General features: G+C 53.8%; 2 protein-coding genes across 5 annotated transcripts in view; one reads left to right on the forward strand and one right to left on the reverse strand.

The window, feature by feature from the left end:
- Positions 1 to 6,299, forward strand: part of FBXL20 (F-box and leucine rich repeat protein 20) — a 71,386-nt gene extending 65,087 nt beyond the window's left edge. For all 3 annotated transcript variants that reach the window (XM_075059654.1, XM_032791320.2, XM_032791322.2), the window contains exon 15: positions 468 to 6,299. In XM_075059654.1, the coding sequence (XP_074915755.1) occupies positions 468 to 575 (108 nt within the window). In that variant the 3' untranslated portion in view covers positions 576 to 6,299. The remainder of the gene's footprint in view (positions 1 to 467) is intronic.
- LOC116831393 (transcription factor CP2-like protein 1) lies at positions 4,058 to 20,455 on the reverse strand. 2 transcript variants are annotated; one of them, XM_032791323.2, is made up of 15 exons: positions 20,330 to 20,455; positions 18,930 to 19,084; positions 18,656 to 18,729; positions 18,379 to 18,484; positions 17,247 to 17,353; positions 17,008 to 17,160; positions 15,979 to 16,089; positions 15,268 to 15,365; positions 15,127 to 15,181; positions 13,762 to 13,855; positions 13,012 to 13,102; positions 11,486 to 11,568; positions 10,726 to 10,871; positions 10,086 to 10,137; positions 4,058 to 9,468 (listed from the first exon to the last, which is right to left on the reverse strand). In XM_032791323.2, the coding sequence occupies exons 1-15, from the start codon at positions 20,410 to 20,412 to the stop codon at positions 9,431 to 9,433; spliced, it is 1,446 nt and encodes a 481-aa protein (XP_032647214.1). In that variant the 5' UTR covers positions 20,413 to 20,455; the 3' UTR covers positions 4,058 to 9,430. The 2 variants fall into 2 exon arrangements, with proteins under 2 accessions (XP_032647214.1, XP_032647215.1); XM_032791324.2 differs by lacking the exons at positions 4,058 to 9,468; positions 10,086 to 10,137 and having other exon boundaries at positions 10,739 to 10,975.
- Positions 20,456 to 26,190: the final 5,735 nt, after the last annotated feature.

Below are 26,190 nucleotides of genomic sequence, written 5' to 3' on the forward strand. Positions count from 1 at the left end.
CAAAGTTTGACTTATTTCATGATATAATTTAACATTAGTAGCTTTCGTAAGTAAACTATAGCATCTTAGACCAAAGAAGGGCAAAAAACTATTATTTAAGGCTATCACTGCCTCGTCATAGCTCATCCAATAAGGATTTTTTTGGGTGAGGAAATGTGGTTTTGGTGAACTCTGCTGGAGTAGGAGAGGTTTCCAGGCCACCCTCACTAGGCAGAAAAGGGAAATTGTAGATGAGAAAAAGAACTTGGTAACAGTCCAGGAAGATAAAATTCCAACCCTCTGCTCAGGTCTGTAAAAGGCTTGATATTTTGTGAAAGAGGAAACATGCTTTTATTTAGGTGGCCAAGCTCAGAAAAAACAGCAGGCCCTCCAGCGTCTCACGCGCTTTTCAGTTGCTTGCCTGTGTGTGACTGCGTATTGCACTGCCACAGCTGTTCTTTCTTTAAATACTGTGTTTATCTTTTCAGACCCATTTACCCAATATTAAAGTCCATGCCTACTTCGCTCCTGTGACTCCACCTCCATCAGTAGGGGGCAGCAGACAGCGCTTCTGCAGATGTTGCATCATCCTATGACATTGGAATTGGTCATCCTTGCAAACTGAGTATTTAATTACACTTCTAGAATTACAGTGGACACCCGTATCTTCAGTGAAAGAGATCCGAGTGTCATTTGCAAGGGCCAGTGAAAAGGGCTGTGGCACCGGGCCCCTGTAGCCACCCATACACACGCATATACACATGCACCACCTGTTCCAGCAACTGATGAACTCTGTGACTTGGGAGCTGGATCTGTGTTGTCTTTTGCTGTAGGTGGATTGATACAATTCTGAACCATTCCTACTGGGCATGCTCAGAAGAAACTACTGGGGAGGGGGTTGTGCAAACTCAAAACGACGGCTGCTGGTTTTTGTTTCTTGTTTTTTTTAATGTTGGAACAGCACCAAAATCCTTCGAAGTTGGGTGGTGGGGGAGAAATGAATGTGCTTTATTCTTGCATCCACTGTCAAAAAAAAAAAAGAGGTTTTGTTTTCCGTTCTTCAGTAAGCGAATGAAAACAGCAGCTATTGTGAGACATGATTTACTGTGCTTCAGTACTTCCTTGTTTCCATGCTAACACACTGAGCATGCTCACATTGAAGGTTCATCAGTTTCTTCTGTGTTTTGTAGCATTCAGCTCAGAGGCTTCCTAGATTGTTGTGATGATATAGCTTGAAATCTGTAATGTCAGGCTCAATTTTTTTTATCCCACCCACTGCTCTTTTTTTTTTTTTTTTTACAGATTTCTAATTTAGTAATTTTTTGAGATTATTGAACATAAGTTATTTATCAATAAAAATAAGACACTTTTTACCATTAGAAGGCCGCGCCTGAAACTGCCTGTCTGATGGAAAGATCTTAAATAGAAAGAGAGAGTGGAGCGCAGGCTAGGATCTCGTGGGCTTGTTTGCCCATTTTTACCAATATTTGGGTCTCACCTCTTTTGCATTTCAAGTTTTACCCCAGCAAAGAGAACATAGCTCACAATGTAGGGGACACAGCTGCATTCTACAGTCCAATTAATATTGATTCCCTGGCTCCTGCCCAAAAAAGGGAAGAAAAAAAAAATCAGAATTGCATTACTGCTTGTTGCCCTCATCAAGGAATGACTCACTGTTTGAAGCAGAAGGGACAGAAGACCTGAAAATCTGTCACTGATTATTGCCACATTGTTGTGTATTGAGTTTGTGAACTCTCAGCAACTTTGCTGACGTTTGCATGTTCCACAGGTAAGTGTCTTGTCCTGGAGAAGCATCCATTTGAGTGAAATGGGAGCTTCTTCTATGTCACAAGGATATACCATGCTTCCAGTTCCTCAGAACTTTCAAAAAGGGTATATTCTAGCACATTGACGTGGTTAATCTATATAGCAGCTGCGTTTTGAGTGATTCAGGCAAGCTTAACCCTGCTGCTTCAAGGGAAGGTCGAGAACCTGAGACAGCCTCCATGTAATCATTAATTCCTTGATACCAGGAGTCCAGATTGCCCAGCACAAAAGATGCTAACAGATGCACTGGCATTGCGAACTTAATGGGGCAAACTTGATCAGACTATAGCAGGTTTCTGGAAGGAGTGATCAGGTGTAAGGAATTGCTCTTTTCCTGCTGTCAGCACTCTGGGATAGAAGAGAGAGCACATGTTTTGTGAATTGTTCCCGACTGACTGAGACACAGAGGAATGAATATGCTTAATCATCGTAATTGTCAGAGACTGAGGAAGCGGCACTCCGCCTTTTATGGAGAAGAATTACAGGAGATGGGGAAGAAGAGATGGTTTTCTAAAGTACTAGTAATAGACTTCAGAGCTCTGAGGGTTTGTTTTTTCCCTGCACATTTATGTGGAGGGCAGTGTTTTACCCTTCCCAGGCTGTCATCACCACCTGAGTCATTCAGGCAGTTAAAAGGGTCATTTTTAAGCACTGTATAAGCTATGTTCCTTCATCTACAATTCATTTCACCAATCCATCAGTATGTTTGCGAATCTGTGAGATCCTGTGAATCTGCTGGAAAGGCATGTAGAAGAAACCCAGTATGCGCTGTTTAAAAGGATACTGACAGCTGTTTTCCCCCACAGATATTTTAATTTTTGTATCTGTTATACTCATGAAGCCCTCTTTAGAAGCTGAGATAATCTTTCCCCTGAACAGCAGAGCTCAAATTCCATTTGCAAAACTTGCTACTTTCCCTTGATTCAATATGTCAGAAGGAACCTGGCTACTGGTTTAAAATGTTGCAACTTATTGACCTCCTGAGCAAGTCAGATGTATGTCAATTGGGGCACTAGAAGTAGTCAGTGTTAGCACAGCTCTGGGAATAATCTTGTAGCTAATTTCTGGTGGGGCAGGAGAAGAAAAACTAGTGATTTTGTAAGTCCAGCTACAGAGGAGCTGTTTAATTTCTTGGCAATGGATTGCTGGGGGGGAGGAACACAATTTAGAATCCAAAGCGTTTTCTTGAACAGGGTAACCGTTTGTGTGGCATCCCAAACTACTTGACAGAGTCCATTTATGTCAAGAATCTTTTAAATGGTCTCTTCCTTTGTTTTGTATTTATAAATACCAATAAACAACCACTTTCCAAGTTTTGTCTTATCAGACGAATGCCTTTGTAGGGAAAGAACTTCAACAGCTTAGTGTTTTGGACAAGCTCCGGCTTTTGGAATTCTAGACTAGGTCTCAGGTGCGTTCCCACTTTGTCTTGGTTAGCCATCAGTCAGATATATGGGATTTCTAGGCACTGGCAGCAGGGTTATGTATCAGCCTAAGTGTTGCTGATGCAGAAGTGGTAATAGACTTGTGCACCATTGTTTGACCTGATGAATACAGGAGGGTATCACATATTGAGATGAAGGGATCGTCTTTTAGGGGGAGTGGAGGTTTTTGAGGGGAAAGGGATGGGAAGTAGTGGAACTTCTTAGAGGTTCAGCAAGGAGCAAACCTGTGCTAAATATCTAATCTGATTTGAAGATGACTGCTTGTGCCAAATATGAGAGCTAAATTGAAGGACACCAGACTTCTTTCACTGGAGAGTGTCGTTTCCAGTGACTGTCAGTGCAGGTCTTAAAAAAAAAAAAAAAAAAAGACGTTGTCAGGCCATTAACTGTTGCATTTACTTATTGGCTCCTGCCTTGCGCACCCACCAAAAATCCCCACATGCAGCCTAAATTGCTGGGGTGGTTCCATGGAAATCCACGTGATCCACAGTGATAGTGGTATAGGTTGAACCATATATTAATTCCTCTGCGTAACCTGTATCTGTCTTTTCAACATGCAGCAGCCGAAAGTTGTCCATAGACTGGTACTGTAGTTCTCAAACTGCACCAGTCGATGCGCTTTTGGGAGGGGGAGTGGGGACGACCTTCAGAACAGACAAGAAGGTAAAGTAAATGAAGATGTCTCGTACAAAGTGGTTCACAGAATAGACAGAGAACCTCTGGACTAATGGAATTTGACATCCTCCAGTAGAGGTGCTGTGAGAAGCTCTAGCAACCAAAAATAAGAGGCTTTTTTAATTAATTTAAAAAAAAAAAAAAAAAGACAGCAGTACTTTCAGTCATGATTCTAGAGCTGCTCCTGAAAAGGGCGGGACAAAAAGGTGTAGCATGCTGTCACAATTAATATTTAAAAAAAAAAAACTGAACAAAATTCCTATTTTCTAAACATTATTCTTCCTTTTTCCTTTTTTTTTTTTTTTTTTTTAATTTTAATCGAATGTGTTGTTCATGGCTGGCCCATGGTGTTGTGTGTTGGTTTTTTGGAGGGGGGGTGCAGGGGAGACCAGTATGACAAGATTCTTCACTACAGTGTCCTGTTAGTGGGGGTGGGCAGAGCCGAGGGTTGAACGGACCTGTGATCCTTTGTCCATACAGAGTGTGGCTTAGTGTTTGTTTTTTGTGAGAGGCATCCACCCAACTTGACCAAACTGCAGATTTTTCTCTTTGTGCGGCTTTACCAACGATATTGCAGAGTTAACCGGAAAACTCCCAGGCACCAGGAGTCTCAATCCTGCCCCTCAGCACTGGGCTTCCCAACCCCATGCCTACCTCAAGGGCTTTCCAGGCACATACCAAAAAACATACTTTGATCTTTCAAAGCTTCAGGCCAAAATCTTCACAGTCCACATTCAAAAATCTGGTATCTTACCTTCTTAGCCCTTCGTTTCCATCCTTGAGGATAACCTTTCCCGAGGTTCCATGCCAAGATCCACACAATTGCAGGCAATTGCACAGTTGATGGCAATTGCAGTAGCTCGGGTGCAGAGTGGATTCCTCAGCACAAAGCCACATCTCCAGTGAAGTCTGCTGGGTTTTTTAAACACTTCTCGTCTTGTTTACAATCCACCTCAGATCACTTCTGCTCCCTTGTCGTTTACAGCTGCAGGGAACGTGGCCTTGTACCTCTGGATTCCACAGTGGAGTTATCACATGTTGCCATGTCCTTGCAGCCACCGAATAGGTCTAGCTTTCCACACCACATTTACCTTCTGGTTTTGTTTTTACTTGGACAATGATTTTTAAAGCAACAGCCAAGGTACGTGAAATTGCCGGCTTTACCAACCCGCCTCTGCTGCTCCTTCATCCCTCTGTTTACTGTCCCCACTAAGACAATCTCCCTCATGTCCCCTCAGATGTGCATTATCCCTCCCCAGCCACATGAAGGCCGTTCCTGTCCTCGCCCCCATCTGCACCATTGCCTAGCAAGGCTAGTATGTGGCGGCTGTTGATCAGTCTTGGCCCCATCCATTCTGTCCAGATGTCATCAGCATGGCTACCCATGCACTGAGGCATGATGCTTAGATTGGCTGTAAGGCCAGGACAGATGGGATCTTGCAGACTACTTAGCTCTCACCATGACAATCCCTCTTGCACAGTCACCCCCTACAATCCTCCTTTCCCTTTGAGGCCATTCCTGCCACACTAAAATCTTTAACCTTTGTGGATTCCTGCAGCTGACCAAATTCCTGAACTAAGGCCATGTCTACACTACAGAGCCTATGCTGGGCATAGCCCATTAGTATAGAGTCTAGATGCCGCGTATGCCAGCAGAAAAAGGAGTTCCACCCACATAGTAACTCCATGTCCCCAAAGGACATGAACTATGCTGACAGTTGCATTTAAACTGGGGACTTTGCCGGCATAGCTATGCCAGCTAAGGGGTGTCATATTTTTTTTGCACACTCCTCCCAGCATAGCTATGCTGGTGTCACTTTGTAGTGTAGTCCTGACCTGGTTTTCAGTTCTTCCAGAGAGTGGTTCAGACTCTTTTTATTTTTGGCTGTAAGGCTCGTAATTTTAATTGAATTTAACTCAAAGAAATAGTTTTTATTGTGATGAGAAGACTTCTTTGTTTTATTGTTTGCTTTTTAGCATTCAGGATTGGGCTAATGTTCTTATCTTATAGTTCCTTTTTCTTCCCCCCCCCCCCCCGCCCCCCACAGCCTCTTATCTCGATCCAATCCAGATAGCTGCAGTTTTGGATTTGTTGAGTGTACTGCTCTCTTAAAGTTGTATGTGTTGGAGAGGGTTTCTTTAAATATTTTTAAACTTTGGTGGCTGCATCATGTCCATTAGGCTACTTTATTGGACACACAAGTTAGAACCTTGTCATACACTCCCTTAATTATATATATTATAGAGAGAGATCTGTAAAATATTATTTTAATGATATTGTAATCTGTGCTTTCCCCTCTCCTGGACACTAAGTGTGGATATAATATTGCCAATTAACTAAAAGTAAAAATATATATATGTAGCTAAATTGTACTTTTTTTTTTGTCTGTGTGATATGCCGTAATCCTGACTAACCCTGAGGTTGCATTGTGGTGATGGTAGTGCAAAGGAGTGCCCACAAATACTGCATTTAGAGGTCACACAGCAAATAGCTAAGGATCATCTGACAAAGGCTCTTTAACCTATTCTGTTTCTTACACACTTAGGCTGGGCTTTACAGGAGCAGAGTTAGGCCAGCACTGAGCACTTCTGAAATCCCACCATTAACGCAACTTAAAGAGGATCTTAATTGTGTGGGGGAACGATTACATGTCCTGACTGATCCTCAGTCCTTGGTATTGCTGCTTGGCGCATGCATGTGTTGACTCTCATTATTTTTGAAGTAAATGGCTCACTTTCTTTTTTCCAGTGTGTAGGACTTGGAATCTCGGGGTTTATGTTCTATTCTTGGCTCGGCCACTGATGCACAGTGTGACTTCGGGCAAGTCACTGCTCTGGGCCTCTGTTTTCCCCATCTATAAAATGGGGATGATATGGACCTAATCTTCTGGGATGTTGAGGCTTACGTTGTAAAGTGCTTTGAGATCCCTAAGTGGAAGACTTGTTACTAAAGGACCAAGTGTTAATATATTTGGCAACAGCTGAATGTCACTGACACATTAGCCCCAACACCACTGTTCTCCCATTGTGATGAAGCCAAGAAGGATATTCCCTTCTTCTGTTGTTTATCCTCCTTTCTTAGTACCAAACCTGGGGGGGGAGGTGCCCTCCCCCACAATCCTTGTTGATAAGTGTGTGTGTTACCTACTCAAAGCATCCTAAACTTGTAATTTACAGGACTTTGGGACCCCTCTAGTTAGACTGTGAAGAAGAAAACATGAAAACCCCAGGTGAGTAGTCGTCACAAGGAATGGAGTGATAGTGGCAGATCACAAAAATAGCTTCATCAATATTTCATTCACTGCCAGCTTCCCTCCCAGGTCGATCGCTGTATGTAGTCAGGTTTGGGTTTGTCTGTGGCTAAACAATGACAAGAGACTGTTGAGAAAAGGGAGAAAACCAACCTATTTAAGATGAGATTCCAATGCTGAGCATCCCTGGTATTTAGGATTGATAAGGGTTTCTTTACACAGGCGTGTAGGAGTTAAGTTCCTAATTTCCAAATGCAATGGGAGTTGTCCCACCCTTTATCGATGCTTCTGAAAATTCCAGCCTTAATTATGGCAAGTGAAATATGTCTGCTCCATTAATGTTTCATCACACCACACTGCTTCTCTTTCATTTGACTGGAAGGCAGATAAGGGGATGCAAACAGGTATCTAGTTAAAGAAATCTGGGTTCCCTTGGTACATTTTCATTCCCAGCTGGATGAGAGGGGCTCTTTGAATGTGAGGGGTCATTGCTAGCATTGAGTCCTCACTGTATTGAGGCTCTATGGGTGGGTAGAGTTATCACCTTTCTGAAAAATGTTTCTTGCTGCAGACAGCATTGCATCATCTTCAGCAGGTTTTCATCAGCACTATGAGGGCCAGATGTTTTTCTGAAAGCTAAACATAGGGGGCCACCCCTCAGCTTGGGGAAAGCTATGACACCTCCCCACTTGTCCTAAGCTTCATAGGCTAGAGTGACTAAGATGTGCCCATGTGAAAGTGCAGGGGGATTTTGAACTACAGGGCTGTCCCTGGAAGTGAATGCACGTCCCTTTTAAGCAAAGGCATCCAAGGTTCAACAGCTTTTGCTTTTCCTCAGTCCCGTTTCAATGGCTGATTGTGGTGCACGAAACAGAGCTCTGGGGATTTCTATAAAAATCATTTTTAGCAACCAGGCTTAATACAAAAACAAGAGAGAGAAGGGGGGACGCTTTGCATTGAGCCTAATGCCAAAGTTTAACCAGAGGCTTTTTAAGCATTTCAGTCCTAGCCTCCATAACTAGTCAACAGTGCCTCAGGTGTGAGTCACCTGCTCCCTTTCAGGATACAACTGACAGAACATGGTTTTGGGGAGGAGTTTGAACCAGCCAGGCCTTTGCACCCAAGAGATTGGGGGGGGGGGGGGTTAATTTTAATCCCTGCTTTTGCAGTTGTATTGATGGGGGCAATCCCACTAGGGCTCCATGTGCAAGGCTCTGCATGTGTGGGTCCAAATGGAGAGCCAGGGCTTGGAGCGTTCAGCTTTCGTACTCCACTGGCTTTGTATGGTGAAAAACGTGTGTGCAACAGCCCAATCCTGTGTCTGAGCAGGCCGGACTCCTCCCGGTCCCCCCCCCCCCGCCATTTTGCCCTCAAACTAGTTGCAAGTGGTTAGTTTAATCACTAAGAGGTGCCCCCTATGCCGTGATACAGAGAGGGATTTGAAATCCCATTAACGTGCCCCCACCCCCAAACTGAAGCAGATGGCAGTAATAGACTGAAGCTTCAGCTCTGCTATTTTTAATATAAAAAAGATTAGACAATACAACATCCAAATAAAAATAGAACTCTAAAAACGGCAGTTGGTTTTCAGTGTTAATATTAAACCAAATGATACAATATTTAAAGGAGCCTGCTTATCTCAGCCTGAGGTTTTGCTTACAAGTCAGGTCTGTGAAGGGGAGAATTTAAAGAGGGGCGAGGGGATTCCCCAGCAGGCAGGGATTTGCAAAGGTTCCCAAGGGGTTTGGATGCCTAGCTCACTGGACGTTGGGTGCTCTGGAAATTCTGCCCAGAAGTTCTCTGTCCACAGATTTCCCCCACTAACCTCATGATGTAGAGGCCTCCAGGAGGCTGAATATCATTACTGACTTACGCTGGATTTGCACCAACAGCCTAGAGGTGAACTCCGTATGGCTGAGCCCCTGCGTGCAGAAGGCCACTGGCTGTGTGTATGACAGTGCCACCATGGAGCATCCGTGTAAACATAATGTGCTGCACTCTAAGGCTACACAAAGAACATGTGTTCAACCAGGAGGCACATGGCCATTTTACAAATGCAGCCCTGGACCGCTGCGGCTGTCCTGGCCTAGATTCTTTCCAGCACTGGGAGGGAACTGCCTCGCTGGGAAATCCTCCTGTTGGCTTCTTCACCAGCTGCTTTGTGGGGAAATCTCCCTTGGGTCCAGACAGTGATTTGGATTCGCTTCTCTCATTACGCTTCTCTGCACTGAAGTGTCCTAGGTCGCTCTGTGCCTATCTTAAAATTAAGTGGTAGCCTTCTGGAGCCTGCACTGAGAGAGACAAAGGCACACGCACCCATCACTTTCCCCGATCGGGAAATGAAGTCCTAATGTCTCGTATTCGGCTTGAGCGAGGGCTTCTCCGTTCTTTCGAGAGGATGTAAGACGGTGCTTTAGGACAGCGCAAAATCCTGTCGCATGGTGAGAATGAAGGAGCTTTCCCCACCCACAACTGGACCTGCACAGGCAGCTGTGCAGATAGAGTACTAGCGAATAGCAGGCTGTATTCTAGTAGCCATCTGCTTCCCCCAGTAGCCCTTCCCCCTCTATTGACTGTGCTATGTGCTCCTTGGCTGCTTCTCTCCTCCCCCAATGAAGCTGCATTTCAATGGAGGCGTGTTTATAAATTAAAGTATTTGGGGATCAGCGTAGGTAGATCCCAAAAATGTGTTTATCAAAAGGACCTCCCCAAGCCCCCTTCCCACCTCATGTGGGTCTATTTTTTCTCCCTCTTCTTTTATGACCAATATTCATATGAGTCATTTTCCCCATCCAGTTGTGATGGCCCTGGCTCACAACGGAACTGGAGTTTCCTCTCTCAGGCTTGTTTTTACTGCTCATCCCCCACCCCCCTCCCACCCTTTCCTTTTCCCAGAGAAGCCATATACCTTTGGTAACAGCTGCTATGAAACAGGATTCATCTGGCAGGTTCCTGACCATCTGCGGTGCCCCAAAGAGGAAAGAGACAAGGTTAGAACGTGGGCAGGCTGCAGTGTGAGTCAGCTGCTCATTCTTCAGTGGTGCTCTGGCAGGATTTTAAGAGGCAGGGTGTGAATTGCTAGGGTGGGTACCAGTTGCTTGGTCATCTTGCTGAGTGCAGGCGTGATTGTGTAATACCCAGCTCTTATAGAGCACTTTTCAGTGGTAGATCTCAAAGCACCATCTTCATCATTATCCCTGTCTTACAGGAAAGTGGGCCACAGAGAGGGGAAGTGAGTTGCCCAAGATCATCCAGCTGATCAGTGACAGAGCTGGGACTAAAACCCAGTTTTCCTGAGTCCCAGGCCAATGCTCTATCTGCAAGGACACACAAGGCGGGACATGCACTTGCCAGTTCAAGGGGCTTTCCCCTTATCCTTCTCCTGACTCCCCCCCCCCCCCCCCCGTCCATGTGATGTCCTACCCCTTCACCAGCAGCAGCTGATCTTTTATGGGAAAGTCCAGCACAAAAGCAGGCTCTGCCAAGCAAGGGAGGGGTTGGAATGGGTGAAGGGAAGAGCAGGTTTCCCAAACTGGATCCCCCCTTACCAGGTCACTGATGAGGATGTGAATCCCCGTCGGGCCCTGCTTGGAAACCTGCTGGATCTGGTTGGCTGGGAGGCTGAGCAACTCTGCCAGTTTACTAGTCAGTTCTGTGGCAGTGAGTTCTTCCAGATAGACCTCTTGGTATGTGGCTTCCAAAGAAAACCCCAAAGAGGAAGTGAGCCAGTACCGGGATTTCCTTCCCCTTCCCAAGAGCTTTGTCGGGCGACAAAAGGACCTTCAGGATCACCTGCAGCTACAGTGGAGAGAAACCCGCCCTGCAAGCCCAGCTTCAGCCCCTCCTGCAGTATGAGGAAGTTTGGATTCAGATGCAGCCTCTGTAGCTGCCCCCAATCCCTGAAAGCTCCTGCTGACCTGAGGCAGGGCAGCCACTGCTTGATTGCAAGCCAAGGGCTTGATCCAGTGCTTAGGGAGGGCTGTCTGCCTAAAGGTTTTATACAGTTGCTCATCGGGGGGGGATCTTAGCCCCTTCCCCATAAAGTTGATAGGAAAGGTCCTAGTGGATTTCATCCAGCATAATTCTGTTGGCTTCAATGGACTGTGGCCCCAGCCCTGAGCCAAATATGCAGCCAGGGGCAGCTTTGCATGGATGAGTGCACCAGAAATGCATAGCTAGAGTCCAGTGCGGAATCTCTCCTGAGCCTAAGACTTGCTGTGCCCAGCCCAGGGTCAAAGGAGCATTGACCTGGCTCCCTGAACTTGGCCCTCGGGAGCACTTACAGTGAAGAGTAGCTGCTTGTTTTACCTGGGGGCGAGTCCTCGGGTGTGTGTCTGCCATTGGCTTGGGGCTCCCTGGACATGTACAGGGTGAGCCGAGGGCGGACGCACCTGCGGGAGAGGAGAACGTGTTGACTGGCCTATCGACCTATAGCTCTTGTAGCCATGCTCATGTAACATGTATTGCATCCAGCAGCGGTCAAGTGCTGCCTGCATGTGTGCACGTGTCCTCCCCACAAGACCTCCAATGCCAATTTTACAGGTGGGGAAATTGAGGCACGGGGCTTGTGACTCACTGGAAGCTGCCTAGGGAGTTTAGCAGAGCTGGGAACTGAAGCCAGATCTCCTGGGTCCCTGGCACAGGGCTTCAAATGCACACCCCTCCTTCCTCTGTGGAATTCAGGGACACCCCCACCACCACCTCTGCAGCTGAAGAGAAGCTTGTAATTAACCCCTTAGACTTACATTGATCTGCCCCAGCTGGGATGGGTGGGTGGGTGTGAGAGAGAGAGAGAAAAATATCACTGTGGTTGTGTGAGTGGAACATGCTCCTGTGTGAACAGAGCTAACTGGGCCCAGGCTGTGCTATTTGGGAGGGTGGGGATAGCAATAGCATTGCCTAGTGGATGGAGGAGGCTGGGATGAGACCCCACGTGTCAGAGCAGCTGGAGAATGTGGGTGAACTGCAGGGATGCAATGTAGGCTGAATAGCAGGAGCCCGTGGCCCGAGAGCAGCTGGAAGGAGTGGTAACGCAGGTGTGCAAGAGGTAATGATCCTGCACAGGCTGGGAGAGGAGCTAGCTGTGACTCCATGACACTCCCACGTCTCGTCACCTGAGATCAGCAGCATCAGACCTCAGGCCTTGTGATGAGGTCACCACTGTCCGCCTGTGCAGGAACCTTATCGCTCCATGGCTGCTGCAATTGTAACAGAGCCCTGGCCCTATCTCAGTGGTAAGCGCCACAAGACTAGCCTGTTCCTCCGTCCTGAGCTGGCCTGCGGGTAGCCAGGCAGGGCCATCGACCCACTGCACCACCTCCTGCAGCCTGAGGCCAAGATTTCTAAAGGCAATTAGTGATTGTAGGGGTCCAAGTTCAGATTCCTTACAAGGGCTGAGCACCTGCCCTTTGAGAACTGGGGGGTCCCCCAAATCACTAATCCCTCCCTGAAATCGAGGCCTTAAACCTGAGCTGGCTGTAGCCACCACATCCCACCCCCTGTGACAGCACTGAGAACTTACTGACTTGTGACAGGCGCCAGCTGGGTGCAAAGGAGACGGAGCTTCTCTCTAAGCTACTGCTAGATGAGTAGAGCAGTGACTTGGTGCAGCCAAGCGATTGCTTAGAGTATAAAGCTGTTCAGGCAGAGACCGTCTTTTTGTTCTGTATGTACAGCTCCTAGCACAGTGGGAGACTGGATGGTGACTGGGGCTGCTAGGTGCTACTGCAGTGCAAATCAGTGGGTTCTGGGTCTGCCTGAGGACTGCAGGAGGGGACCCTGTGTTCCCCCTCCCACCAGCCCAGGATGCAGAGTGAAGTTCTTCCTCCTCACACCTGGCTTTCAGCGCATTGGAGAGCCGGATCCCATCAGCCGCTCCACAGATCTGGATGAGGTCACTGCGGGAAAGCTTCAGCAGGTCGGCTCCTGCAAAGAGAGAGACAGACAGTGTGGCTGGCACGATCATCCCAGTGCAGCGCTAAATCCCAGGGTGAAGCAGTTCATAGGCAGGGGCCGGATGTGCCATGCTGCAGGTCCCTGTCTGGGGAAGGAAAGCATCTTCCTGGGTGGGACTGAGCCGAGCAGGACTCCTGTCTGTTTCAAACCCTCCCCTGACTCCCCGTAGAGGAAGGTTAGGTCAGCAGGGGATGAAGGCAGCCATCTCTGTACCAGAGCAATGACTCTAGCAGCATGGACCTGTTCAGAGCAGGCTGCTCCTCCAGCCCCTGGCTCAGCTGGGTTCTTCAGACAAGGCCAAAGCCCAGCTGGCAGAGCTGGTACCAGTCACGGGGCCCATGTCCCTTTGTAAGTGGAGGCTGCTGTTCTGGGGGTGACAATGGTAGGTCCCCAGGGGCACAGACAGATGTGACTTCTGACCCCCAACCTCTCCATCATCCAAGCCACCCGGAGTTTATCAATGCGTCTCAGCACTTCTCCAGAGCACAGAGATGTATTTGTCTTGTGAGCATCCCCTTAGGACTGGGACAGAGCCACGCAAGGCTGAGCCTGGCCCAGAACCCAGCATCCCACCACGGCCCCCAAACTTCTCCCTAGTTTCATGGGCTCAGGAAGTGAGACGGCCTCACCTGTGAAATTAGCCAACATCCTGCAGTAACCGGAGAAGCGATTCTTGTGCAGCCACTGCTGGGTTTCCAGGATGGAGGCACAGGGACTGAGAGCCTGGAACAGACAGATGGAGAGGGGAGTGTTTGGAGTGACAGCTGGGCTGAGACCCCAATCATGAGTTTTGTACATACTCAGCAAGCCTCAGCCCAGCACTCACCTAGGTCCCCTGGACCTAGTGGAGTGACCATGAGAGCTAGCTGGACGCCTGTGCAAAGACAGCCGCCAGGCGTGGCTCCAGGTGCAGTGATGCTGGTAACTCCCAGGAACCTGAACACCTTCAGTGTCTGTCCCACCTGGGCCCAGACCTCCAGGCCATGTCCTAGTACTAAATGCTGCAGTGTCCCAACCCAGGCGTGAGATCTAACCTCTGCAGGAATCCCACCGTCATGCCAGGTAGTTGTGCCCTGCAATCTCTTGCCAGCCACTGTCTCATCAAGGTATTGGGCAGGTTTAGTAAAAACCCCAGTGCATCCACGGATGGCTGAAGCTTGGTTACCTCCGCAGCTTATTCCGGTAGCAGGACTAGGGTGGTCCCTGTGTGGCACAGGGGTTAGAACAGGAGCAAAGGGCCCTGAGTTCCGTTCCCAAGCGGCAGGGGAGCGCGATCAGGGCATGAGAGCGGGAGCAGGGAGTCAGGATTCCTGAGTTCTGCACTGGGCTCCGGGAGGGGATGTGCGATCGCGGGTTAGAGCTGGTTCATGGGAGTCAGGACTCCTGGGTTCTGCACTGGGCTTTGGGAGGGGACATGCGATTAGAGGCCTAGAGGGGTTCATGGGAGTCAGGACTCCTGGGTTCTGTGCAGGGCTCTGGGCAGAGATGTGCAATCTGGGGGTTAGAGAAGGAGCAGGGAGTCAGGACTCCTGGGTTCTGCACTGGGCTCTGGGAGGGAACATGCAATCAGGGGCCTAGAGGGGATTCATGGGAGTCAGGACTCCTGGGTTCTGCACTGGGCTCCAGGAGCGGATGTAAAGTGGAGGGCTAGAGGGGGTTCATGGAAGTCAGGATTCCTGGGTTCTGCGCTGGGTTTTACCCCAGCCTTGCTGCAGGGCATCGGCTCAAGTCACTTAGTCTCTCTGCCTCAGTTTGCTCTCGGGCAAGGTGGGTGCAATAACACCCACCCTGCAGCATGCAGAGACTCGCTTGATAAGCAAGTGCTTTGAGTTCCTCCACCCGCCCGCTGGGAAGGGAATGATGGTTCCTCTGTTACATGCAAGGCCGAGGTCCCCTCCTGCCACCAGAGGGCAGCTGGCCATGGCACAGGGTGGGGGTGGCAGAGTGGAAGAAAAGCAGAATGAGGGAAAGGGGAGGGCCGGGCAGGTTCTTACCTCGTCCGTGTTCTCTGCTGGGCAGTCTGAGGGGCAGCTGGGCGAGGAACAACCCCTGCGAGGGAGAAGGGAGATGGTTATCCTGCAGCAGGCAGCGCAGGAGGGTGGGGGTAATCAGAGCAGAGGGTCCTTGCAGCTTACCTTTCAGGGGGCAGAAGTTTGAAGGCATGAGGCGAGGGGAGCCCGGGGGTGGCTGGGGGGCTCTGAGGGCTGCTGGAAGCTTCTGGCCAGGGGCCGCACTGGAAGCAGAGGGGAGAGGATTTGATAGTTTCCCCATCTCTAGCAGTGCTGTGCTTTGCGTGCAGCTCCCCCCTTAATGCAGCCACCTCTAGGGTGGAGGGTGAGCCCTAGTCACCACCCTCGCCCACCACCACCTCCCACCCTGCCTGTCTGTGTTGGGGGTTATATGAGTGCGCACTTCCCAGCCAGGGGAGTCGGAACCCTAAACCTAGGGCAGGGCGCCCTACCATAGGAACCCTAACCCTAGGGTGGGGCAAACTACCCATAGGAACCCTAACCCTAGCTCCAAGTGCCCTACCCTTAGGAACTCTAACCCTAGGGCGGGAAGCCCTACCCATAGGAACCCTAACCCTAGCTCCAAGTGCCCTATACTTAGGGGACACACCTTTGGTTATCTTCCTGCCCCATTGAGAGCACAGCACCGATCCTGCCCCTTTAAAGGTCAAGGCCCGCCCAGCTCTGCCCTACCCAGGAACGCTGCACTGCCACACCCCACAGCTGGGCTGCCGTGGGGGGCCCAAGGTACGGCTAGAAACTCTGTGCCAACAAGGCTGGTGCCCCTCTCAGCTGCCCCGGGGCTGTGGGGTTGCCTCATGCCTGCCACAAACCCACCTCTGCCAGCACTGTGCTCTCATAGGAAGGCTGGTATTTTTCTCTCTCCTGCGGTGACTGTTTCTCAATTTTCTCCCGGTCAGTTTTTTGTTTCCTGTCCGCTCCCTTGGGCTGAAAAAAAAAAATTCCCCTGATTCCAACTGGCCCCAGGAAGTGCAGACCCTCCCCCAGACTCGGCCAGCAAGATAGGGTCCTCTGAAAGTCCCCAGCACCCTCTACCTCTCTGCAGCCATCAATCTTCGCAAAGGATCTTAGTACTGCTATCTGCATTTTGGTGATGGGGAAACTGAGGCAGAGCAGGGCAGTCACCCAGCAGGTCTGGGTCAGAGCTGGGAATAAAACCCCAGCGGGCTGAGTCCCACTCTGGGGTCTTAATCACTGTACCACACTGCCTCCCATGTGGTAGTGATGGCAAAATATAAATCTCTGAACGGGGTTGCTAGCACCCCTCTGGTGTCTTCGAATCTAGCCCTTGGAGCACCCCCCCCCCCCCACACACACACACACACAGCTCCTCTGCTGGGCCTCCTGACAGACAACTTGTGTGTTGCTTACACCAGCCTGCCAAGCTGAGGCGGGGGGGACAGAGTTGACCTCGAAGACAAAAGTCGGGGGGAGCGTGGGAGAGCTGAGGCCTGCACTGCTCCCCATCCTGTGGAAGCTCAGGCCTGGCTGTGGGAAGCTACTGCCGGTGGGGGCAGAGCCGGAGCAGTGACAGAAAGGAGGGAGCAGCATTTAGTGGCTACAGCAGGGCAGGACTCCTGGGTTCTCTTCGGGACTGCGAGGCCGTGGACCCAGGGCAGGGCTGGGCCATCTAGTGGCTGTATCGGAGGATGATGCGTTGGACTCGGGTTCCATGTCCCCGGCTTGATCCCAGGGTGCCAGACCCCTGCCCTTGAGGACTGTTACCGTGACTGTCTGTTTTAATGCTGCTTCCGCCCGGCCTCCCCCCAGCCCAGGCAGCAGGGGACGTTAGGGAAAGCCAGAGAGGGTGCCCAGTCCATGCCTGGGGCAAGGCGGCGCTGGCACCTTGAACACTTTGACGAGGCAGCTGGCCGAGTGCAGGTGATCCACATGCTCGCCCTTCTCGTTGGCCTTGTAGGTGTCGATCTGGATGCGGAAGGGGACGCCCTTCTCACCCCCGTTCTTGCGCAGCGTGAACTCGGTGCTGATGCAGTGAACCTGCCGGGAGGGGAGGGGTGAGAGTGGCCCCCTGGCTCCCGCCCCCCAGTCCGCGGTCTACCTTTCCACCCTCCCGGTGCTCTGACCTGCATGAAGACGGACGTCCTCTTGGTGGGGTCCCAGAGGAACTCCACCGTGTTCAGCAGGGTGGGATGGATATGCGGCTCCAGCACCCCGACAGACATGGGGATGTCTACAAACAGGGCACAGAGGAATCAGGCAGGATCGGAGCCAGAGAGACGTGTATGTGGGGCAGCAGGTGCCCAGACACCACAGGGATGGACATGATGGAGGAACCCAGGTGGAATAGAAGGGGTTGAAGGATCCAGTGCCCGTGAGCCTCTGCCTAGCCACCTGCTGGCTATGGTCTCGGAGCTCTCACCCCTCCCATGAAACTGGATCACAAAGCCCTTCTATGCCATAGCAAATTCAGCTTCCCAGCCCCAGGGGTAGGCAGCTGTTCTGAAAGTGAGGCCGAGAGAATGACCAGCCCAAGGTCCTCAAGCAGGGGCTAGGACCCAGCAGTCCCAGTGCCTGCTCTGACCACTAGACCAGGCTTCCTCCCAAAGGTGAGAATACGATCCTGGAGTCCAGGCTCACAGTCCTGTCCTGTAAGCACTTTATGGACTCAAATCTTCACAGGTGGCCCAGCTCCCGGTATCTGCAGGAGCTGCGCCCGCGTAGGCTGTGCTGAATTGAATCAGCTCTCCAGTGCCCCCAGTTCCTTTAGCCTGGTTCCCAGCCCTCTGTTCTCATCCTCTGCTTCCTTCCCCCAGCGCCTCTGCGTGGAGTGGTGGAGCTGGCCCAGACCCAGCAAGGGGGAGCCTGGGGTTCCCCCAGAACTCTCAGCTGATTGCCAGGGCTGGGATGGCATTTCTGGGGTGCCAGGACCAGTAAGTGGCATGATGGAGGTGAGAGAGCACAGGAATAGGATCATGCCCAGCCTGCTTAGCACAGAGGCCCAGCTTGGATTCCTCCTGCCCCAAGTCCCCTCTGCGCAGAGTCTGGTTCTGGTTCCTCTCGGCTCTGACCCAGGGACCCCTGCCCTCCCTGCTTTGCCCACATCAGAGGCTGCATTGCTCTTGAGGGCTTCCTTGCCCACATGGATGGGATTCTAACTACGAGCTGGCTGGGCTGCAGATGCCAGGAGCGAGGGGCACCATGCTTAGTGTGTGAGATAGATATTAGGGATGTGAACCCGGGGGCAGCCAGACTCACCGATGTCCAGGATGCGGTCGCCGGGGCGGTTCCACCTCCATCCCTCCAGCTGCTGGTGCTCCGTGTACTGCAGGCGCCGGTCGTGAAACACCACCCTGGCCACGCTCTGCGGGAGAGAGGGGCATCAGGTGCTGTCACAGGCCGTGACTCAGCCGGGCTCCGTGGCCAGGAGCAGATGGGCGATGGAGCCATGTCAGCCGGGGAGGGAAAGGTCATGTCATGCAGCAGGGGTAGTCTGGGCACTAACAGCGCAGGCCCCACTCTCTGCCCCCCTCACCTTCAGCAGCTTCCGGCACTCGGAGAAGTCACCCAGCTTGGGGTTGCACAGCATCCGGATCTCGTAGGACTGGCCTGGAAGAGATGGCAGGGCCCTCGGTGTGAGACCCGGGCAGAGGCTCCCCAGGAGTTCTCTGTTCCCTGCTGTGGGCAGCCGGACCACTGCTGGCCTCTGGGCTTACCCTCTTCGGCTTGGCTGGGTGGGAGCTGATGCGATCACAGCGTGAGCATGTGCAGAGACCCCCTCCGCCCAGGGCATGGCCCACCTGGCTCACCTTGGTTGAGGTAGGTGAGGGTCTCCTCGTGCTGTTTGATGGCGGGCGAGGTGGGGGTGCAGAGCACGTATTGGAAGGCCGGGCAGTGCAGCTCGGCCGACGTAGAGATGTTGTTCTGCTCCTCCTGCTTCAGGAAGGGCAGCGCCAGGGACTCCCTGTGGCAGAGCAGAGCACACAGCGGTGGGAGCGGCTTCCCCTGTGCGCGCCCCCTCCCCGCAGCCTTCCCAGCATGTTGGAAGGAGAGGAGGAGCGTATAATTCTCCTCTCACCCTTCCTCCCCAGCCCCTAGTGTCCTGAGCACAGGCCTGGGAGCCACCTCATCCCAGCTCCTACCACTGGGACCTAGGCACATCCCTCCCCCTCTCCTGAGCCTCAGTTTCCCCTCAGAAGCATTATCCTGACCCATCTGCTAGTGCTTAGCCCTGAAGGGGGGTGGGCCCCCAGGGATTATTTCAGGTTAGGAGGAAGGGGAGGGAATATTTCTGCTGAGTAGCAAGAAAATGCCCCGGACCCTGGAATCGTCTCACGGGGGTGGAAGCCCGTTGGCCCTGGGGACACCTAGACCGGACAGCACAGGTGGAAACACAAGCGGGAAGGATCCTGCCCTGACTTCGGGAAGGTGGCTGGAGCCCAGTGGGGGCTGTTCTGGCTCTAGTCCCTGCCTCCCAGGGCTGGTTGTGAGTGTTGGGAAGGCGCCAGCATTAATCCTGGTGGGGCTCTTGTCTGCCAGCTCCTGGCTGAACGCAGTGTAGAGGTTTATTGGGGGTGGTGCTGCCAGCCTGGCCTTTTAGCTCCAGCAGCAGAAGCATGTGCTGTGAGCTCCAGGGACCCCACGTTCAGTCCCTGCCAAGGGCCTGCTGGTGTGGGGAGATTCAATCAGACCAGCCGTGTCTCCCCATGCTGTGTGTTGATCACAAGTGACACAGCTTGGGCAGCCCTTGGCAATCCATCGTCATCACGAGCCAGCCAGAAAGGTCCTTCATGCTTGGGGTTTAAAAAAAAAAAATCCTCATTTTTGACAAAGGGTGGGGAACAGACCAAAACCAAATGCCTTTCTCCCGTCCAGAGCTTGGAGCCTGTGAACTGCTTTGTCAGACACACGAAGAGAAGCGCCTGGGTCTTTTCCGAACACTCACTGAAGGGCCTCTCTCTCATACAGAGGGTACTGAAATGGGATAATCCCCTCTCCTCGCTCACTTGCATTTCTGCAGTTTGCAGGAGAGCCCCTGCCGCCTCTCACATGTGTCCATTTCACATACATGTACGCCTTCAGCTAGCACAGAACAGGATCTCCAAGCCCAAGCAAAAATTGATATTCCTGTTTTACAGAAGGTGGAAACTGAGGCACAGAGGCAGCGAGGGTTGGGGAGCAATTTGGGGAATATGAAAAAACCACTTACCTGAGCAGATTGCCACCGGAGCAGGGGTACATCTCCCCTGGCCCTGGCCAGTAGTGCTCGGGCTGGCTGTGCCAGAACAGCATGGTGAGGGCGTGAGGCTGGACAGAAAAGTCCCCAGATCTGACCAAGGGGTGCTGTCAGGTGGCTGTTGTCCAGAGAGGCAGCTCCTGGCACCTGCCTTTATGCTCCCAGGCTCCCCAGGTGGGTGTGTGCAGGGAGACATGCTGAAGGATTGGCCAGCGTCCATCTGGCTCTGAGCAGCTGGACACACCCTGGGTGGGGGGAAGGATGGAAGCTGGAGCCGTTTCACGGCAGCTGCCCTCATCTGTGTTATAGGAGGTGGGCGGTCATGGCTAGGACATGAGCGGGCAAAGCGCCTCGTGCTGGAGCCACGAGCCAGAGATGGGTTCCTGCCCCTCGCGCTTAACCAAGAGCTGTGGTAGGAGGCAGCAGGGACCTGGCACAAACAGCAAAAACAAGCTCAGAAAACCATAGCCACGTCCAGCTGTCCCTGGGGAGCTGGGCCAGAAGGCTTCACCTTATAGCAGGCATTGCCTGAGTAACCCCCTCCCCATGCTTTGGAGGCGCAGGAGACAGGTAATGGCACAGCTAAGCCGTGAACTGACACAGGTCTCTCTTGCCGAGGGATTTACCATGCCCTGTCTGCGCTGGTGCAGGAGAACTCCAGACATGCCCTCATCCCCCAGGGCCTTTCACCTCCTGGACGCTGCAGCTTGCGGCATGTCATGTTGTGCACTCGGGCCTGGGAAAGCTGGGACAGGGAATGTGACACGCATGATGAGACGGTGACGGCCGGTTTCCTGCATCGTCTCTGCCATGTCACATGCCTGTTTTTCCCATGGGGCATCTCCGAGGTGGGAGAACGCTGCAGAGTCAGCAACAAACGATACCTAAATTGGCCTACGGTTGAAACGAAGTGAGACTTAGTTTTAGTAGGGAGGCAGACGGTGAGGAGCAACGAAGCCAGGCCAGACGCGGGCAGGGCTCAGAGGCGGCAGTGGCCCATCTGTCTGCACAGCCCCTGGTTTGAGCAGGAACCCCGGCACCGAACCAAAAACTCCTTGACTTGCTCCGCTCTGGCGCCGAGTGCTCGGAAAGCTGGGGTCTGCGGCTGCCGCCAGCCTGGTTTAATGTGGCTACATGTATGTCAGGAAGGAAGACTGCAGGCCGTACTTCTGAGATGGGGGCCTCTATCCCGGGAAGCAGTGGGCTCTCCAGGGGTCAGACTAGATCACAATGGGCCTTTCCGCCCGGGCACATGGGCTATCCCAGCAATGCCCACCTGGCGTGCATGTGGCTGGCTCAGGGTCTCCCCCGTTCCCAGCTCTGCCCTCCCATCACCTGGGTGGGTCAAGGACCACACCTCTTCCCACCCTGAGCAGGTGTAGCTGAGCCAGCAGCTGTGTGGCCTGTGTGGGCCTGGGTCTCTTCCCAGCTGCATGGAGCTTTCCAGGGCTTCCAGGAACAGGCTCCAGGGCTGAGCCGAGGGGGTGGGTGAGCAGAGCCCAGGACTGCCCCAGGGAGGGGGGCTGGGAAGGGCTGGTGGTTTACAGCAAACACTTTGCTTGGGTTTGTTGTGGAAACAGGCAGAGCCAAGGGCCCTTTGTTTTGCTGAGCTGGGGAAATTCTTGTCTTCCCTGTTTACTGTAGCAGGGGCTGGGAGGTGTCCCTGGCCCAGGGGTTGGGGCAGCCATGGGGCTGGGGCTGGGGAGCCTGTGGCCTAAGGGGCCGGTGGAAAGCAGGAAACAGTGCAGGAGGTTGGGGGGAACACTAGGAAAATAGGCAGCTGCTGCTCCTTCCTGTGTTGGCCTAAATTGTGCATCGCCTGGTGAAAGGGCAGGGTTCTGGGGACGGGAAGACCCGTGGGGCTGAGACCGGGGAGCCTGTGGCCTGAGTTCACCCCTGAGTCTGTGCAGAGCTCCGAGCCAGGACAGAGGCCCTGCATCCCCCAACCCAGTGCTGCTGGAGGCTGTTTCAGCCACGGGTGCTGCCCCGTCCGTCTGCTGCAATGACACCCAGGAGCTGTGCCAGCCCCACAGATAGAGCTGGGGTGGGGGCACACTCTGCCACCTACATGGGGGGAGCCCAGAGCCAGGGGAGCCAAATCTGTGCCTGTGGGGGATGCCCCCCTGGGCCAGGGCTTTTGGGCACCAATTAATGGGCAACAGGACACTGAAGAATCTCCCCTCCCTCCGTCCATCTGATTTCATCCATGCCGTTGGCCCTGGGCTGGCATCAGAGCAGCTCCCTGCCCGCTCTGGCAACGCCTGCCGCCCCCCACTGATACTCCCATGTGGTGTTTACGCACAAACACGGGGGCATGCTGCTGGCTGGCGGGGTGCATGGAGTCCGCTCCCCCACCCTGTTTACACAGCACACAGCCCAGGCCATAACACGCTGTCCCAGAAACCTGGAAAGACGTGTGTGTTTGGTGTCAAAACAGATGGACCTCACTAGTACAGGGATGGGGGAGCTCTTCAGGAGGTGCTACCCGGGGGGAGTCCGGGGTCAGAGGGACTTTTGAGGGACTTCAAGCTGTTGGTCTGATCTGGGGGCCCGGGAAGCTGGGGGGAGGGATACCTGGCTAGATGGCCCCACACTGATCCTTGCAGAGCGGCTGGGGGGGAAGCACCTTCCATTGCAGTGAGCAAAGGCTGCTGCTGCAGTGAGGAACCAGCTCCCCTGTTCCCCAGGGCCCCAAGGACGAGAGCCCAAGTCCTGCTGCGGGGGCGATGCTCCCCCTGCCTGAGAGGTCTGGGGGCATTAACCCCTTGGTACCCTGGCTCCTTTACACCAGGCTGGAACCAGATGGCTGCAGAATCAGGATTAAGGGTGAAGAACCAGCCCAAGGCTCCTGACTCAGTGGCAGGATTGAACCCCGGAGTCCGGGGGTTGGCATGGGGGGAACCCTGTCAGGTCCCCTCAGCGCCCCCCTGAGGTAGTGACCAGGAGGGGGTCACCCATGCATCTTGCTGTTCTTCATTCCCTATAGCCAACCCCCTACCCCTGCCACCCAGCCCATTCCAAGACCCAGTGGGGGGGGGCTCCCCAGTTCCCAGTTCTGCCCCCTAGCCCCTCCCCATCCGCTCTGGCTCCCCTGCCCCACCTCTGTCTCGCCTTCCAGAGCTCCATCCCCACAGCTCTCCTTTGTCAGACCCCCACCTGGGGTGGGGGCTATGCTGTTCCCCCCAGCCTTGGCTTTGCCCACTCCAAACATGAGTGGGGACATCTCCCCTCCCCTGCAGTCCCACCTCTAAGCCCCCCTATCTCTGATCCCCCCTTTCCAGGCCAGGGCCCAGCAGGGATCACAGGCCCCGGGGGGAAACCGTGCCCGCCCGCAGTGTTTGCTGTACACAAGCCCTGTTTCCAGTAAACACCAGCCCTTGCAATGATCCAGGAGCTGCTGAGGATGGAGGAGGGGCGGCGGGGGGTCTCTCCTTGCTCCCTGCATCCTTGGGGGAGATCTGTAAAACTCAGATCCTGCTCCCCCACTCCCTGAAAGAGGCTGAGGCCTGCACACTCATCTCCCCCAATGCAGCCAAACTGAAAGCACAGAGTACCCCAACCTCTGAGCGCCCCCACCCCCAATCACAGCTGGGAGTCACTGCGGAGGAGAGCCAGGCAGGGTTTGGGGGTGATTAGGGGGCCGCGCAGAGCCAGGCAGGAGGCTCCACCAAGAGCCTGGAACCCCAAAGCTGCGTCCCCTGCAGGAGAGAAGAGACACTGCGGCTGCTCTGAATGCGCGAGGGGCTTCTTCAGCGAGGCTGCTGGACGCAGACAGACCCAGCGGTTCCCTCTGGTTCCCAGCCTGTGCTGGCTTGTGTCACCGCACGGGGCCCCCCTGCCTGCCCCAGCTGTGCCAGTCCAGCTTGATTGGACTCCGAGCTCAGCCCCTTGGAGCTGGATCTCTGTGCCCTATGGGTGGGGGTGCTTCCATGGGCTCCTCTTGGGGCTGCTGCGACTATTGGGGCTGCAGGGGCTCTCACCCCACCAGTCCTTGCCTGCTGAGAGGGATGCATCACGCCAGCACCTCTTCAGCTTCTGGTAGCCAAGCTGTGCCCGCCTCGGTGCCAGCCATGCCCCCAGGCAGCCCCACACCTGCAGAGCCAGTGGTCCCGCTTAGCCCCCAGGAGGCCTGATGAGAGTGGGGCCTGTCCCAGGGACGCTCTCCCTGCCTGCTATTGCTCTCCAGGGCCAGGCCCTGCCTCACCCCCACTGACCCACGCTTCTTGCCCCCCAAGGCTTCTCCAGCAGCCCTCCTAGGAGCAGGCTGAAGCCTTTTGTGGAGGTCACCCCTGCTCTCCCCAGGAGTCCTGTGTTGTGGGCAGGGGCGGGGGGCTGACGTCTGAGCGATGCAGAATTCGGGGCTAGAGGGTAGCATTCGAGAATCTAGCCTGAGCCGGCAGAATGCAGGCGAAAGCCGCTCGCCCAGTGACCAGCACCGAGCCCAGTTTGACTGACGCCAGAGCTTGGGACTGGGAGTGGAGCCTCACGACTGGGCTTTCCCTCTCTCTTACTTTCGGTCTCTGTTCTTGCTGACCCAGGGGTGGCTGTTTTTAATGGGAAAAATAATTAACCTGAAATGGTGGCCGACTTCCCTTTGCTTTGCAGTGCCTCCTGCTGTCTGCAGTTCCCTCCAGGACCTGGGAATAATTAAGCATGGGGGGCGGGGAGGAGGACCAGCTCCAAGGAGCCCTGTCCGACCCTCCCAAGGGATGGGGGGCTTGGTGTCTACATGAGAAACGCTGGGTCTGTCACCCCTGCAGGACTCTGCGGGTGACTGGGGAGCTGGCAGGGGTAGCTGGGCCTGTCGCCCCTGGAGGACTCTGCGGGTGACTGGGGAGCTGGCAGGGGTAGCTGGGCCTGTCGCCCCTGGAGGACTCTGCGGGTGACTGGGGAGCTGGCAGGGGTAGCTGGGCCTGTCGCCCCTGGAGGACTCTGCGGGTGACTGGGGAGCTGGCAGGGGTAGCTGGGCCTGTCGCCCCTGGAGGACTCTGCGGGTGACTGGGGAGCTGGCAGGGGTAGCTGGGCCTGTCGCCCCTGGAGGACTCTGCGGGTGACTGGGGAGCTGGCAGGGGTAGCTGGGCCTGTCGCCCCTGGAGGACTCTGCGGGTGACTGGGGAGCTGGCAGGGGTAGGGTAATAGGCAGCATGGCCGAGTGGGCAGGGCACTTGGCTGGGACCCAGGAGACCTGGACTCTGTTCCCAGCGTGACCCTCTGACCCAGGGCAAGCCCTGCTCGTCGGTCTCCTGTCTGTTTTGACCACAGCACCTGGGGGCATAAATCGCCTCAGGTGCCCCCTTGCTCTCGACTGGGCTGGTAGGTGGTACTGGAGCACAAACAACGCAGCCTGGGTGGCGGGGACGGGGTTTTCCTGGGACTGATGAAGACTCTCTGTGTTTTGCTGCCAACCATTTTACACAAAGACACATAGGGTCCCAATTCCCACCAGGAGGGGGCAGCACTACCCAGCGTCTCCCCACCCCCATCCCCAGCAGCCCTGATTCCTCCAGCAGGGGGCAGCACTACCCAGCGTCCCCCCCCACCCCCAGCAGCCCTGATTCCTCCAGCAGGGGGCAGCACTGCCCCCCTTTGCACAGTGCCCTGATTCCCGCCAGCAGGGGCAGTGCACTCACCCACCCACCCACCCACCGACCCACAGAGCCAATTCCCTCCAGCAGGGGGCAGAACTGGCCCCCGCATGCACAGTGCCCTGATTCCCGCCAGCAGGGGCAATGCACACACCCACTCACCCACCCACAGAGCCAAATCCCTCCAGCAGGGGGCAGCGCTGCCCCCCCATGCACAGTGCCCTGATTCCCGCCAGCAGGGGCAATGCA

This window comes from Chelonoidis abingdonii, chromosome 21 (genome assembly GCF_003597395.2).
Source record: "Chelonoidis abingdonii isolate Lonesome George chromosome 21, CheloAbing_2.0, whole genome shotgun sequence".
Lineage (NCBI taxonomy): Eukaryota > Metazoa > Chordata > Testudines > Testudinidae > Chelonoidis > Chelonoidis abingdonii.

Excerpts from the sequence above, each read along its gene's own strand:
- LOC116831393 (XM_032791323.2), bottom strand. The coding sequence starts at position 20,412 with ATGCTGTTCTGGCACAGCCAGCCCGAGCACTACTGGCCAGGGCCAGGG. Across the intron at positions 19,085-20,329 it reads TCCGGTGGCAATCTGCTCAG|GGAGTCCCTGGCGCTGCCCT; the intron begins GTAAGTGGTTTT and ends GCTCTGCCACAG. Across the intron at positions 13,103-13,761 it reads GATGTTGGCTAATTTCACAG|GAGCCGACCTGCTGAAGCTT; the intron begins GTGAGGCCGTCT and ends CTCTCTTTGCAG.